This window comes from Cajanus cajan, chromosome 2 (genome assembly GCF_000230855.2).
Source record: "Cajanus cajan strain Asha chromosome 2, NIPB_CcT2T_4, whole genome shotgun sequence".
Taxonomy (NCBI): Eukaryota; Viridiplantae; Streptophyta; class Magnoliopsida; order Fabales; family Fabaceae; genus Cajanus; species Cajanus cajan.
The window spans coordinates 79,465,250-79,480,347 of NC_138518.1; the positions used below are offsets into that span (position 1 = coordinate 79,465,250).

The 15,098-nt window shown below is 29.8% G+C and overlaps 1 protein-coding gene and 1 long non-coding RNA gene across 2 annotated transcripts; both read right to left on the reverse strand.

The window, feature by feature from the left end:
- Positions 1-4,070: 4,070 nt before the first annotated feature.
- Positions 4,071-6,247, reverse strand: LOC145955341 (uncharacterized). The gene is made up of 2 exons (XR_014431957.1): positions 4,463-6,247; positions 4,071-4,386 (listed from the first exon to the last, which is right to left on the reverse strand). It is a non-coding gene; the product is annotated as an uncharacterized LOC145955341 (long non-coding RNA).
- Positions 6,248-8,559: 2,312 nt separating this feature from the next.
- On the reverse strand, positions 8,560-10,481 carry LOC109797754 (cytochrome P450 71AU50). Its single transcript, XM_020357879.3, has 2 exons — positions 9,526-10,481; positions 8,560-9,384 (listed from the first exon to the last, which is right to left on the reverse strand). The coding sequence occupies exons 1-2, from the start codon at positions 10,390-10,392 to the stop codon at positions 8,764-8,766; spliced, it is 1,488 nt and encodes a 495-aa protein (XP_020213468.1). The 5' UTR covers positions 10,393-10,481; the 3' UTR covers positions 8,560-8,763.
- Positions 10,482-15,098: the final 4,617 nt, after the last annotated feature.

The following is a 15,098-nucleotide window of genomic DNA, read 5'->3' on the forward strand; positions in this document are numbered from 1 at the left end:
TCACATTTCACATCTCATCATATCTCATGTCACATTATGTCACAATGTCATATTACAGATCATATGTTCACCTTTCATATTCTCACATCATATTCTCATAGTCTCATAAAGAAACTTCTCATCATCATATACATCAAAATGATACATAAATCATACCAAGAACTTATCTAAAACATGAAGCTATCATCAACATTACATATAATGCCTCAAATCATTCATAGATCATATTCCTAATTTTACCTCATAGGGTTTCCCAAAAGAACTTACAGAGCACTCTAATTCATATCAAAACTTATCTGATTTTGAAATCAAATACATATTCATACATCACATCCAATAAGGAACACAATGAAAGAATCAGAAAGCAAAACAGAAAACATTCCTATTTACCTGTTTCTCATAGGGTTTCCCGTAGGAACCCATAAAGCACTCTAATTCATATCAAAACATGATCATTCTCAAAATCAATCACATATCTACACTTCACATCCAACAAGAAGCCCAATAGAACAATCAGAAGGCAAAACAGAAAATGTTCATATTTTGCCTGTTCCTAGAAACATGCATCAGGCAAGGGATTGGGGGCCAATCCTACTACCCAACAATTATTCCCGCACCCTGAGCAAGGTTTCTTACTCCCCCTTACCTGGATAAGTAGAAGACAAAGCTAGAGCGGAATCTGGTTGATCTCCTTCTCTTGGTTCACCTTGGTCTCTAGAAAGTGTGTCTAGAAACAGTGCATGGGTGCTTTATTTATAGATTTTCGGAGAGGCCAGAACGGCCCGCTTCAAATCTAGAATGTCCTGTTCTGGATCCTTGCGGCATATGTAAACTTGGCATCTGGAACGACTCGTTCTAAAACTAGAATGGCCCGTTCTGGTTCTGCGTGTTAGCACACAACGATCATATTTGAAACGGTCCGTTCTAAAACCAGAACGACCCGTTCTCAACTAGAATTTGTAGGCCAATTAAGTAGCTTGGAACGGCCCGTTCCAGTTTGGAAACGTCCCGTTCTGGGCTACTAAGTCACACTTAAAATAACTAAATTACCTTCATTAAAAGCATGAAAACTAGGGTGTTACACATCATGTAATATCTAAATTCGGATGAAAGAAATTCACAGCATTTTGACAGGTTCTCATTGGAAGTGGGGATGGGTAAGTGTTTATTTCCTGGAGACCCGGACATTGTCTTCTAACTGTATCTCTATTTGAATTTTAAGTATTTGAAATTTTTTGTATTGTCTCCGAAATTTTTTTGCACAAATAAAGTACAATTATGTGTAAAGATGATACTAGAAATGATGGAGTTTTATATTATTTTGCTTATTTTACATTTTGTTTTTTCGAAACAAAAATCAACAGATCAAATACCAAAATGCTGCTGCGAAATGTTACTTTCACTTTTTTTCCACCATCTGTTTTAAATGTAAGCATTAGACTCCTATTTAGTATCCTACAGTTAGGTATGTAAATATTATAAAAGGTGGCTTATCATAATATTAGTAAGTGACAACAGAGTTCTATGCATTGCTGTAGAGTTGCTCTTGATTTTTCATAAGTTATTGATCTTGGTGTAGGCTGACTCTGACAGATAAATTTCAGGAAGTCATACTATTTGAGCAAAAAGCAATCAAAGAGTTCACTTACACTATTTCTGGAGTACTAAGTTCTAGTGCTAGCAGTACATCACGAAGTGATAATCTTCAGGATCTATTGGGAGACAATGAAAAATACACCATATATAGATTTAAAACGAGGTAAGAACTTGTATGTTTAAATCTATATCTTAAATCTTGACCCCCAAAAAGATATATATCTTGAACAGTCATTTCACATGATGAATGCAAAGCTCATATCTGGTTCTAGCTTCTAGGTTGACTCCTACCCCAGTCCTGAACGGTTGTTCTTGTACAAGTTTACCATGTGAAATATCAATTTTTTCCATCTAATCTAAGAGTTTAATTTTAATGCTCAGATCTTGCACATTAATTTGTTGATGGCCTTGGAGGCACTTTTGACGTGGATATTGAAGATTTGGAAACATCCAGAGCTGATCCATTTGGTAAATACCTGGTTTGAAATGCATAAATGTAGTATCTCTCATTTATTCAACAAAAGATTCACATCTATTATATGTTTCTTATTTAGCACCATTTTCAGCAAAGATTATTGATGGGATTAACCAGAGTGAGGCTAGACGTACAGCACTCATGCTTTTTTGTTTTGTTCACAAGGATGCTAATGCAAGGTAACTTAATGATCCTGCAGTGTGGTTGCAAGCTTCAAATTTTTATGCTGAAATTCAAAATTTTGATGCATCAAGGAAAATCAAAATATTAAGTTGGCAAGATATGATGCCATGGAATTTTTTGTTTCAGTCTATATACATGGAGAGCTTCATGGCAATTGGGGAATGATGCGTAAATTTTGTGTTATTTTCCTTGTGTATCCATATAACTAGGATTTATTTTTGACAGTGAGCTTTTTTATTATAGCATATAAATATGCCATGAGATTTATTTTATTGCCCTTACTAAAAACATTAATTTAACATGTTAGGATTTTAGCCTAAATTAAATTTTATTCAAACCATTATTAATTCTCAAAATCACTTGCTTCTAATTAAATAAGGAACAAGAAATATATTTCTATTCAAAAATGAATTCGGTTGTTATCTGACTCTAGCACTATCCTTGGCTCCATTCCAAGTGCCCATTAGAACTAACCTTATAAATTCTGTATGACTTTTATTTACAGGATAACATTGGACCACTCCTTTCCTGAAAGTTCCCACCATTTTGTGATTTATTGTTATGAAAATACAGTGTTGTTTAATAATTTTGCTTTTAGAGAATCACATATCATCCTGTGTGATTTTTCTTTTCCTGTTTCCTTTTTCACCGAAGACCATATTTATTAACACTTTGGCTCACTCCATCAGGATCATGGTGCTTGGACTTACCTTCTTATCAGATCGTTTCATGTATGGAACATGGATTCTTGTGCCACTTAATTTTCTAAAATTCAATTTTCTTTCCGCGGGAGGAGATTAAAAGAAATAACATATGTTTTATATAAACGATGACATGTGTTAATTTTGTCGGAACTTATATTTTTTAAGAATGTTTTTGTATTTGTTATTTAACCCTCGTTAATTTTTTACCTTTTAAATAATAGTCCCCAGCTTATTTAAATATGTTTTATCTTTTTCATCTCTCTACCCTTTCATTTTCATTTTTCCTCTTCTCTCTGGTGCATCTTTGGCAAGCACCTCCCACTCTCTCCTTCACTGTTGGACAATCTATTCTCCCTACGAAAAGCACCATTTGCTTCTTCTGTCTGTTTCACCTCTGATTTTTGTTGTTCTCTCTTTCGGCTCACCTCCCATTCTCTGGTACTGAATAAAAAGGGAGATTGTGTTTCTGGCTACGGCGAAGAACGGCATCGTGGACATCGTGTTCCCGGTTCAGGCCAAAATACCAAGCGTTGTGCACGAAACCAAATCTAACAACGAAAACGTGTTGCTGGTGGCAGTGAAGAACAGACAAACCAAGGTTGTTGAGGTGCTGAAGAAGCATTTGGATAAGGACCTGTTTGGTAGAGAGAAGAGGAAAAATGAAAATGAAAATCACTACTAGAAGGATTGTATTCTAAGTCAGTTATTTTGTCATATCTACATCGGTTTTAAAACCGACTTAGATAAGGTCGTCGTAGATGAATGAACATATCTACGTCGGTTACATAAAAACCGACTTAGATGTATTTATACATTTAAGTCAGTTTTCACAAAACTGTCTTAGATGTGCACATACATCTAAGTTGGTTTTTATCAAAACTGACTTAGATGTATATATGCACATCTAAGACGGTTTTTATTCAAAACCGACTTAGATGTATATGTGCACATCTAAGACGATTTTTATTCAAAACCGACTTAGATGTGCATATATATACATCTATGTCAGTTTTTGCATAGAACCGTTGTAGATTGTATTTTTTTTAACCAGGTTCATTTTTAAAATAAAACTGATTCAATTATCCAATGTAAGAGAAACCAACAGAGACCAATTTGGGATCGTTATCATTATATATAATACTAAAGAAACAATATACTTGGAAACCAAGAGAGGCTAATCTAGTATCCATAAAGAAGAGTTTTTCTCTTACAAGGAGAAGAGAAGATCAAAAAAATTAGGTCACACTACATTAGACATGCACTAGGGAACCTAATACTGAAACCACATTCACCTATTTCTAAATTTTACATGTAATATTAGACCTTTCAACATGATCTATTTCTAAATTTTTCTAAAAACAAATTTCCCCAATGAATCCGAATGTCTTCCAATTTGGTTTCCCCCAATGGTGTAGCATCTTCAAAAAGCTGCAACATATATACATCATATATTAGTTACATCATAAAAAGCATTAAAAGAAATTAACAATATTTTTAAATGTACCTCACTCCAACCATTTGTTAATCTCCCTTCAATTATTTCTGACATCCAATTCATGACATAGTATCCACATTCATAATGTCCTTGTTGTTTATAACTCTAAAACGAACACCAAATAAAGTAGTATAAATAGTTTTGTTTAATTAAGGTAATAAAAGAATTTGTTAGACACATTGACTTTAATTACGAACCACTTGCTTACCATAGGGTAAATCCATTCTAAGTTCTTTGATAATGCAGTAGATATATCCACAATAGCTCAATAGCTCAACAAAAACAAAAAAATTATACAAATTAAGATCAAATATTCTAATCACCATTTGTCTATAAAAAATAGATGTAATCTATCAAAATTATAAACATGAGACATTCTATTCATGTAAACACCTCTTTAATCTCAAGAAAAAAATATTAAAGACCAACTATTAATTATGACATGAATAATTTTAAATATTTAATAAATTCATCACACATGGTGAATGCATATACTACTTTATCAATTAAATACGACTTATAATATTTGCATTTTTAAGAATATACAAAAATGACACTATGTTTTAGGTTTTAATATAATAAATATTTTTGTTTAACTTTGTACTTTTGATTTTTAAAACATTAATTAATAATTTTTTATTTTCTAAGTCAAATTAGATACATGAAATTTGTATACTGCTCATGTGATACTATGTTAATATATATACACTATAATATTGACAATAATATTCTCTAGTTTTGTTGGAAACTACGTTAGAATGTATATGATACTGCTCATTTAGTTATTAAACCAACGTTTTATTTTAAAGAGAATGATAAATTAATCCTAATTTTTCTTTTTGTCGAAATAAATAACAGTAAAGTATGTGGAAAAGAAATACGTAAAAAAAACTGTTGAAGAAATTAACTTTGACGCAATTTGTAAAATATGTACCAGACAATATCTCAACCAAACTAGTTTCTCTTTTACAATGAGAAATGATTATAAGATTGATTAAGTCAAAATTATGATTCATGTAAACAACCTTGCACTCAAATGAAATGGAAATTTAGGCCTAGTAACAGCAGTTAATGACAGTTTAGCAAACAGACAGGTCTTTGCAAAAGCATAATCTATCAGAAAACCTATTCTTAAATATACTCTTAGTTTTAACTACCGTCATTTTGTGGATCTTTAATTCTTTTTCAAAAATTTGATCTTCACTATATATATAACAGACTTAAATATTCATTATATAATCTTTTTGTCCCATTTTATTTGTTATTTAATATTTAATTGACATCATAAAATAATAACTAAAATGTGACAACTTTATTTTAATAAAAACCATCAAATAAAATAAGATGCATGATGATTACGAAATTAATGACTAATAAACATTTCATTTCATCACATCACTCAGATATATTTAGATTTTATAATCTATGTCTAGTGTCAGCAAATTTTTTTTATGAAGATTCAATGAATTAATACAAAGCGAAATTTAATTTAAATAGGACTAAAGTGAAATAAAAAAGATTATCCTTATAATATATTAATAGTAATAAAAGAAATATATAAAGGCTTGATTTGATTAGGAATAAGATGAATGTAATTAAGAGACATGTTCAACAGAGACTATAAATTAATAAGAGACTAATTAAGAACTAAAAGGAGTCTAATATTTATAAGAGTTTGTAGGTAACATGTTTAGTAATTTAATGATTATATATATTTTTTATATGTCATTCTTTAATTTGATGTAAAAATTTAAATTTAAAAAATAATTAGAGAATAAAAAAATATTCTTTTCATACGTGATTTCCCTATTATTCTAATAATGATGGGCGTTGCTTGTATCCAATAGAGTTGTGGTGAGATCTTTAGAAATAGATTCAATGGGTGGTGTTTTGCGGCTATAACCTTGGAATTAAACATGCCCATCATGCTTGATAGGTGCAATGTTATAGCTATTGAAATTGCTACAAACAAAGGCTTGGAAAAAACCTGTGGCTAGAATATGACTTGTTGTTGGTAGTTTCTGCTTTTAAGCATGTGAATTTAGTCCCATGGAAGATTCAGAATAGATGGAAAAATTACCTGAACTTTTTGGTAGTCACATATTTCGTGAAGACTGTGAGTCACTTAGCCTCAATTAACATAAGAGGGGGTGAATTAAGTTTTCTAAATTTTCTTCTTATAAAAACTTTTCTAAATTACTTTCTTATCAATTTATTTTCTTAGACAAATTTGTATGTAAAGAACGAATGATGATGCAAACTACACAATTACAATTAATAACAAGAAATTAAAAGTATAGGGAAAGAAGAATTGCAAACTTGATTTTATACTGGTTCGACCAATCCTGCCTACATCCGGTCCTCAAGTCTCCCACTTGAGATTTCCACTACTCTTGTAAATCTTACAAGACTTGAATCCTCCAACACCTCGGAACTCCCTTTTCTTGTGTTGAGATTCAAACACCAACAAGGAGAAAAACCCTTTCTCCTCTAAAAATCCAATGATCTATTGAGTTTTACAGAATGACTCTCTTGAAGAGTGGATATTACACTTTTATGATCTTAAATAACTCTTTAGAGATTTTGCAAATGACTTTGGCCAAATAGATTTTGTAAATGATTTTCACAATAGAGTTCGTCACCTTTCTCTGAAAAATTATAGGTATTTATAAACAATTGTTTCTTAGGTTATGTCTTTTCATGAAGAGTTGTAACTTTCTATAATTTTTTAGAAAATAGGCTCTGGTAATCGCTTACAAGACTTGGTAATCGATTACATCGGTTTAAGTTCAAAATGTTTGAAACGTATAATTTAAATTCAAATTTTGAAATTTTCTCTTCGGGTAATCGATTACAGGAATGAGTAATCGATTACCAGAGCATTTTAACATTTGAACTTGTTTTCTTTCTCTGGTAATCGATTACATCAAGTGATAATCGATTACCAGACACATATCACCTGATTTAGCTTATGAAAACTTAAGATATAGAAAGGTTTTATTTTCCAATTAAAATTATTTTTGTTTAATCTTTTGAATACTCTTTTTGCTTTTTTTTCAAACAACTTATTCTTATATTCAAAAAGATTAAGTTTAGGTTTTCTTGAAATCCTTATTTTAATGACAAGTTAAATTTGCAAATTCTAAAAGTTCATTTTACATACTAAGCTAAGCAGTCAAGACTTATCTAGTTATTACTTGAGATCTTGCTTCTTGATCAGCTTGTTTTAACTTGATCTTTATTTTTTTCAATACTTTAACATCATCAAAACTTTTTGCATATTTTCTTCCACAAAGACAACTCGCATATTACGATACATTTATACAGGGTTCTTTTATGAGGTGTTCAATTATAACAAGATTGGTCACCCTAGTGTTAGGTTCAGATCGTAGCTTTTTTCTATGGGTTTGGCCAACTCTCCCATATTCTTTATATTTTTCTTTCTTTAATATATTTTTGTTGGGCTGCAGATCATCCACGGCAACAGGGGTGCCTACCTAGTTGGAATTGTTGTTGTTATATGGTGATGACTATTATAAAGAGAATAAATTTTTGTAACTATTTTTTTTTGCTTTTCACTTTTTTTAATTAGATATTATTACTCCTAAATTTATATTATATATTTTAAGAATATTTTTTCTCAAAATCGTCTAAAAAATAAACATACAGAGACAAGAAGTGCCTCTTTCATCAACTATTATATATGTATAAAATTTTAATGCAAAAATTACTTTTTCTGATCGGAAGTATTTATACAAAGAATTGATACAGCTGGATTTTTATGTAACTTTATTCAATGGTCACAAAATTTCTCCGAAGGTGGAATAGATATATTCTCTGTTTTCCCAACCTGACACCAACAATAAATCTTAGTCTTACGAATGATGTGACAGTGTTTGCATGTTTTACTTTTCCGTTCAACAAAAATAAGTCAATCTTCGGCAAGGAAAGGGAATACAAAGGAACCATAAAGTGATAAAACAACACTTTAAACTAAGATATCCGCACAACTCATTGTATGCCATCAAGATTGAAATTTATGCATGGCGTTTACGAGAAAATCATTCTTTTCCTTGACAGACAATGACATGTATAATTCTTGATGATGATGATAAGAAAGAGAGACGGTAATTTATTCTCCTTTGAAATGTATTTAAATCCACATCAACAGTACGTACCTAACATAAAATACAACGACCCACCATTATTTTTTCTCCTTATAAGAAAGAGAGACTAATTTATTTTCCTGGGAATTTATTCAAGTAGATCCCAGTAAACATAACATAAATTGCTGTCCCATTTTTTTTTTCCTAAACACTTTGATCGTGAAGGCGGTATGATGGAATTGCAAGTAGATGATTGACCCTAGGCATTACAAGACCAAATTTCTCTGTCATGTCCAAATCAGATGGCAATATATCATTTGGCAGCTTCCAATCAAAACAATGCACCAGTTGTGCCACTGTTTGAAGAACCATAGTCAGGCCCAGTTGTAATCCTGGACATCCCCTTCTGCCGGCTCCAAATGGTATCAACTCAAAGTCATGTCCTTTCAAATCAATTTTGCTTCCCTCAAATCGCTCTGGCCAGAATTTCTCTGCCTCATCCCAAACACTTGGGTCTCTCATAATTGACCATGCATTTATGAAGACCCTTGAATCTTTGGGAATGAAAAAATCTCCAACCATGCAATCTTCCCTTGAATAGCGTGGTATTAACGGTGCCACTGGATGGAGCCTCATGCTTTCCTTTATAACCATATTCAAATACTCCAACTTGTCCAAGTCTGATTCCTCCACCTTCCTCTTCATACCCACCACAGTTTCCAACTCCATCTGGACTTTCTTCATCACCCTTGGATTCCTAAGGAGTTCTGAAAGTGTCCATTCTATTGATGTAGCTGAAGTATCCAATGAGCCAGTCAACATATCCTGTGAAAAAGATACATGAGTACTGTGATAGATAGCTATGCATTTACAACAATAATATTTAAGCAAACAATAATTTTAATTAAAAAGAAAAGCAAAATGTATGAGGAAAGAATGTCAAACTGTGTCATGCATTTTCTTTACCAGCATTAAGGCTTTGATATTGGATCGTTCAATGCGATACTCAGATTCCTCACTACCAAGAAAGCTCAACATGACATCAACAAAATCTTTCACCTTGTCTCCTCCCTTTTCTGATCGAATATGCTCATCAATAATTTTGTCAAAGAAGACATCAAATGTTTTGCGAAGTGCCTTCATACGCTTGACTAGTCCTTGAAGGTCAAGTACACCAATATAAGGAATGTAATCACCTATGTTAGGAGTTGCGAGTAAGTGCATTAGCTCTTGCATGACAGCCTTGAAACCCTTCTCACCCAAGTCCTGGTCCGTGTACCTCTTTCCGAAAACAATTCTACAAGATATGTCTGCATTGAGTGCTACAACCTTGGAACTGACATCAACAGCAACTCCATCATTGGCTGCCTCTTTCAGAAGCTTGATCAATGTACTGAGTTCCTCTCCCCTCACGCTTCTGTAGGAGTTTACTTTGGTTTGGCTCAGCAATTCTAGTGTGCACATTTTACGCATGTTGCGCCAGTAAGAACCATATTCAGCAAAACCCAAGTCCTTTTGATCCCAAAGAACGTACTTTGCTGCTTGATGTTGTGGTCTACTAGAATAGACAAGGTCATGGGTTTTGAGGAATAGTTCAGCAGCCTGTGATGAAGAAACAACAATTGTGGGCATAAAACCTAAGCGCAAATACATGACAGGTCCATATTTTTGGGCTAGATGGTGCAAATCACGATAAGGATTTGCCCCCAACTTGTGAAGGCTCCCCAAAATTGGCAACCCCTTTGGACCGGGCGGTAATCTGTTTCTCTCTTTCATCAGTATCCATAGACACAAGTAAGTAAGAGAAACTATAGAAATTGCTATCCAAATCATTGGAAAATTTCTAACTATATTGCTGTTAGTAGCTAGCTTCAGTACTATATAACCTTTGCTACCAAAAGCAACTGGACTTGCACTGATGACTTAACCAATGAAGGGATTATCCATATATATAGTGCTTGTTTGGTGTAATTTTCAAATACATGCGCAGACTAGTAGTTAGGAAACAAACAAAAAAAAATATTTGTAATTATTAATATTGATTTATATATATGTATATATATTACTAATTTATTAATTGATATGATGTGTTTCTGTATGGCTATTACAATATAATACAATATGAGTAATTGTAATTGTACACTTAGTAATATTTTTTTTCTATTTTTTTAAAGAATTAAATAAATAATTATTTTTATTTATCTCAATTATTTTATATATCATATATTTTGCATTATTTACAGTGAAAATCTATACTTACAACTGAGTTTTATATTAATTGTGTATGATATAAATATTTATACAATTTCAAACGAGTTTAAATTTCAATATTATATATATATGCGCCCACGAGCTGTGACTTTTATATTAATTGTGTATGATATAAATATTCATACAATTGTAAACGAGTTTAACGTTTCAATATTATATATATATATATATATATATATATATATATATTAAATTTATAAAATAAGTGTTAATTAATAAATATGTTGAAAATAAAAATATGTATAAGAAGAAGAGTATAGAAAAATGTGTAAGAGAAAAATTGTATAAAAGGAAATAAAATATACAATAAATGACAACAACTTTCTAAATTTGGCATGTTTTAATAATGTGTAAACGTAGCTAGACTTGATACTTGATATACTTTTCATTCACTAGGTTTCAAATTATATACTATAAATACCAATTATTACGCTGTGAATTTGGCTAACTCCATTCCCTCGTATAGGTATTTTATGCTTTTAATAAACTTAATTTTTTTAAAATATAACACTTATTTTAGCTTTTTAAAACATAATATTACGCTAATATTTCAAACTCAAAATTATTTAAATAAAAGTTTTATTAATTTAGTTTCACAATTAACAAAATTGACATTAATTTTTTTTAATTGTATGTATGATTAACTTTGAAGTATATACACTATGATAAAATAGATTTTTAGTGGCATTTAATATGGTTTTTATTGACAATAAAAATTATTGCAAAGTCTTTTACCAACATTTCTACATTAACTATTATATGCAGTGTCGCTAAAATATTTATCGATAATTATTATACATGCTGGTAAAGATTATTATAATGTTAAGGAAAAATGTACAAGTTTTGTGGCATTTTTTTTATTGACATTTAATATTTTTTTTGTTATTGTCACTAAAAGTTTAAGAAATGATTCATAATACTCTTTAATTATCTTATCTCTAAGTGATGTGAGACTTAAGTTTTCTTTCAATAAATAATTATCGTTAATAGTAAATTTTAGTGTAATGTAAATAGATTATTAGTTGCTATTATAATCATTAATATTTTTATTAGATAATAAAATATATATAATTAATTTATTATCGTTAAATAATTGTCGATAATAATAAATTTTGTTATAATGATATAAAATCTTTTTGATTCAGTAAATTTTTTTTAAATGATTTAGGTCAATCACAGGATTTGTCATTACTACTTAGTTGTAGATGCCTAACTTTTTATCAAGATTTTCTTATAATTTTTTATTGGTATTGCAAGTGAGAGTTGAAAGTGTATTCATCTCCATATAAGTTTGTCTTAAAGAATTTTGTATTTCAGTCTTCGGGTTCATAAAATATAATCTCATGTCTAATTGTATACCCTTCACTTTGCCTAAGCAATATGACAATGTTTGTTAGTGATCCACATCGTTGAATGATATAACACAATATGTCAACGTTTGTTAGAGATTCACATCGACTAATGATTTGATTTTATTAATGTTTATGAGTGAGAAACAATTCTGATTTTACAAAATCGATTTTTGTAAGATTGAGTTAAATTATTAACTCATCTTTTTTAAAATAGTATCAAAACTTATCATAATGATTATTGTTGGTGGACTTACCAAATTTGTTCTTACCAAACTATTATCAGATTTTGTACTTGACCAAGATTAATGTTGATAATAAGGAATGACATATAAGAGGACAATGTTAGTATTCATTTTACCAAAGGTTTAATTAAGAAGGCGAGGTTTCTAAATACAATTTCTCAATCTATGATTCACATCACATGTAAATTTCATTTTGTTAGGAATTGTATGTTGTAGGATCAAGAGTTAAGTATAAACACAGATTAAAGATCTTGATGTGTGACGAAATAACAGTATTAATTACTACTTTTTTTTTACGAGCAACACTATTAGAATTTCTCTTATTACATGCAATTTTACTTGCGAATTTTTATGAAAAATTCGCAGGAAACATTGTTCCTATAAATTTTTCTGCGAAATTTTATCTGCAAGGAGTACCTTCGTGGATAATATATTTTTTGCGAATTTTAAAATTCGCAGGAAATTTTCTTGTGAAATTTCTTGCGAAAAAAATTTGCAGGAAAGGTTTCTGCAAAAAAAAAAATTGTTGGAAAGTTTCTTGCAAAAAAAATTCGTAGGAAAGTAATTACTATAAATTCTATCAATAATTCTTCAACTTTCAAATGCTCACAATGAATTCATCCGAAGCATTTGTTTCCATGCCTCCTACATGTGATACATAATCTTTTAAATTCTAAGATTATAGATTATAAGTCTAACACTCAACCATACAAATCAACTTGTAAGGTAAGTGGTGCCCCAACTTTTATACTCTTTAATTGTTTTATTTTCAATCGATGTGGGACTTGAAGTTTTTTTAAAAAATTAAACTTATAAATTTAAATTTTTTATTTTATTTTTCCCGCGGATTAAAATTTGCAGGAAAATCCGCAAGAAAAGTTACCTGCAAAATTTTTCTACCATTTAGTACGTATTACTTGTGAATTTATTTTTACAAGAAAATTTGCAAGAAACAAAATAAAATTCTTATAATATTTTTTTGCAAATTTTTACCATGGAAAAAAATTTCTATGATCATTAAAATTGTAGCAAAATTTGTAAAAAATATCTGTAAATTATTTTTTATAAGAAAATTTGCAAAAAATTTCTGCGAATAACTTTTTGCAAGAAAATTCGCAAAAGATTTCTGCGAATATTTTTTTGCAAAAAAAATTCACAAAAAACTGACATTTTTCTAGTAGTGCAACAATATTACTAATAGTATGTTAACTAGAAATATAATTTACTAATAAGTCTTTCAGAAAATATATTAACTAAAAAAAAGACACTTCATTCATATATCAAGGCAAATCTCTTTATTATTCTTAACCTTCTTATTACAAGATTTTACTAATGCATACTTGAATAAGAAAATAATGTTTTATCTTGCATGCATGAATAGATGGGCTAATAAAAAATATTCTGAAGTGAGAAATTTGACATATAATGAATTTTCTTCTTTGATTACGTGTGAGTTAATAATAAGAAATGACTTCTAAGAAAGCAATCAGGTTATTCACTTGACCATTAACGTCTAAGAAGGTAAAGTTATCGAATACAATTTCTCAATCTCTATTAACAGTAACGTCTAAATTTCTTTTTCTCAAGAACAATATATATGTTGTAATATTAACAGTTAAGTTTAAAAAATAATCTTAATGGGTGATGGCACAAAAAATAATATATGTTAACTAGAAATATACTTTACAAATAATTTTTTCACAAAATATGTTATATAACTACAAAAAAGAATAAAGAAAAAACACACTTCATTCATGTCATTGCAAATCTTTTGTTGTTCTTAATTACTTTACTATGATAAGATTTTACTATTTTATATTAAAATATAATGTGTTGCAAACCTTTTTTTAAAAGTATTACTAGTGTCTAGCTATAAGACAAACAATTAAATGTCCTTTCAAACACTACAATAAAATGAACTTTTAATGGCATTTAATATGACTTTTAGTAACAATAAAAATTGCTACAAAATCTTTTACCGGCATTTCATATATTAGTCATTGTATGCAGTGTCCCTAAAATATTTACCGGCAATTGTTCTATATGCTGGTAAAGACCCTCATAATGGTCAGAAAAAGTGTATAACTTTTTGTGTCATTTGTTACTGGCATTTAAAAATGTCATCTAGTCGATGTAAGACTTGTAAGATGAGTACAAATACTCTTTAGTTACCTTATTTCTATTTGATGTGGGACTTAAAAGATGAAGGTTATCTTCTAAATATATATTTTTTAATTTTTTTAATTATCTTATCTTCTAAATACCAACTTAGAATAGTAAGTTATAGGTCTAACTCAACCTTATAAAACATACTTGTAAGGTAAGAGTTATCATTCACTTATATACTCTTTAATTATTTTATTTCTAGTCGATGTGGGACTTAATTTTTTTCTAACAAATAATTATCGCTAATAATAAATTTTGATGTGATGTAAATATATTTTTATTTTCCATTATATAATAGTCATTAATATTTTTATTAAATAATAAAATATGGGCAATTAATTTATTGTCATTAAATAATTATTGGTAATACTAAATTTTGTTATAGTGAAATAACGTGATAGTGTTCGCATCTACCTTCGTTCCATGCTTCAAATAAGTAAAGCCAATACAAACGGACCATACACACAACACTTTAAGCTAAAATACTCATTGAAAGCCATCGTGAACG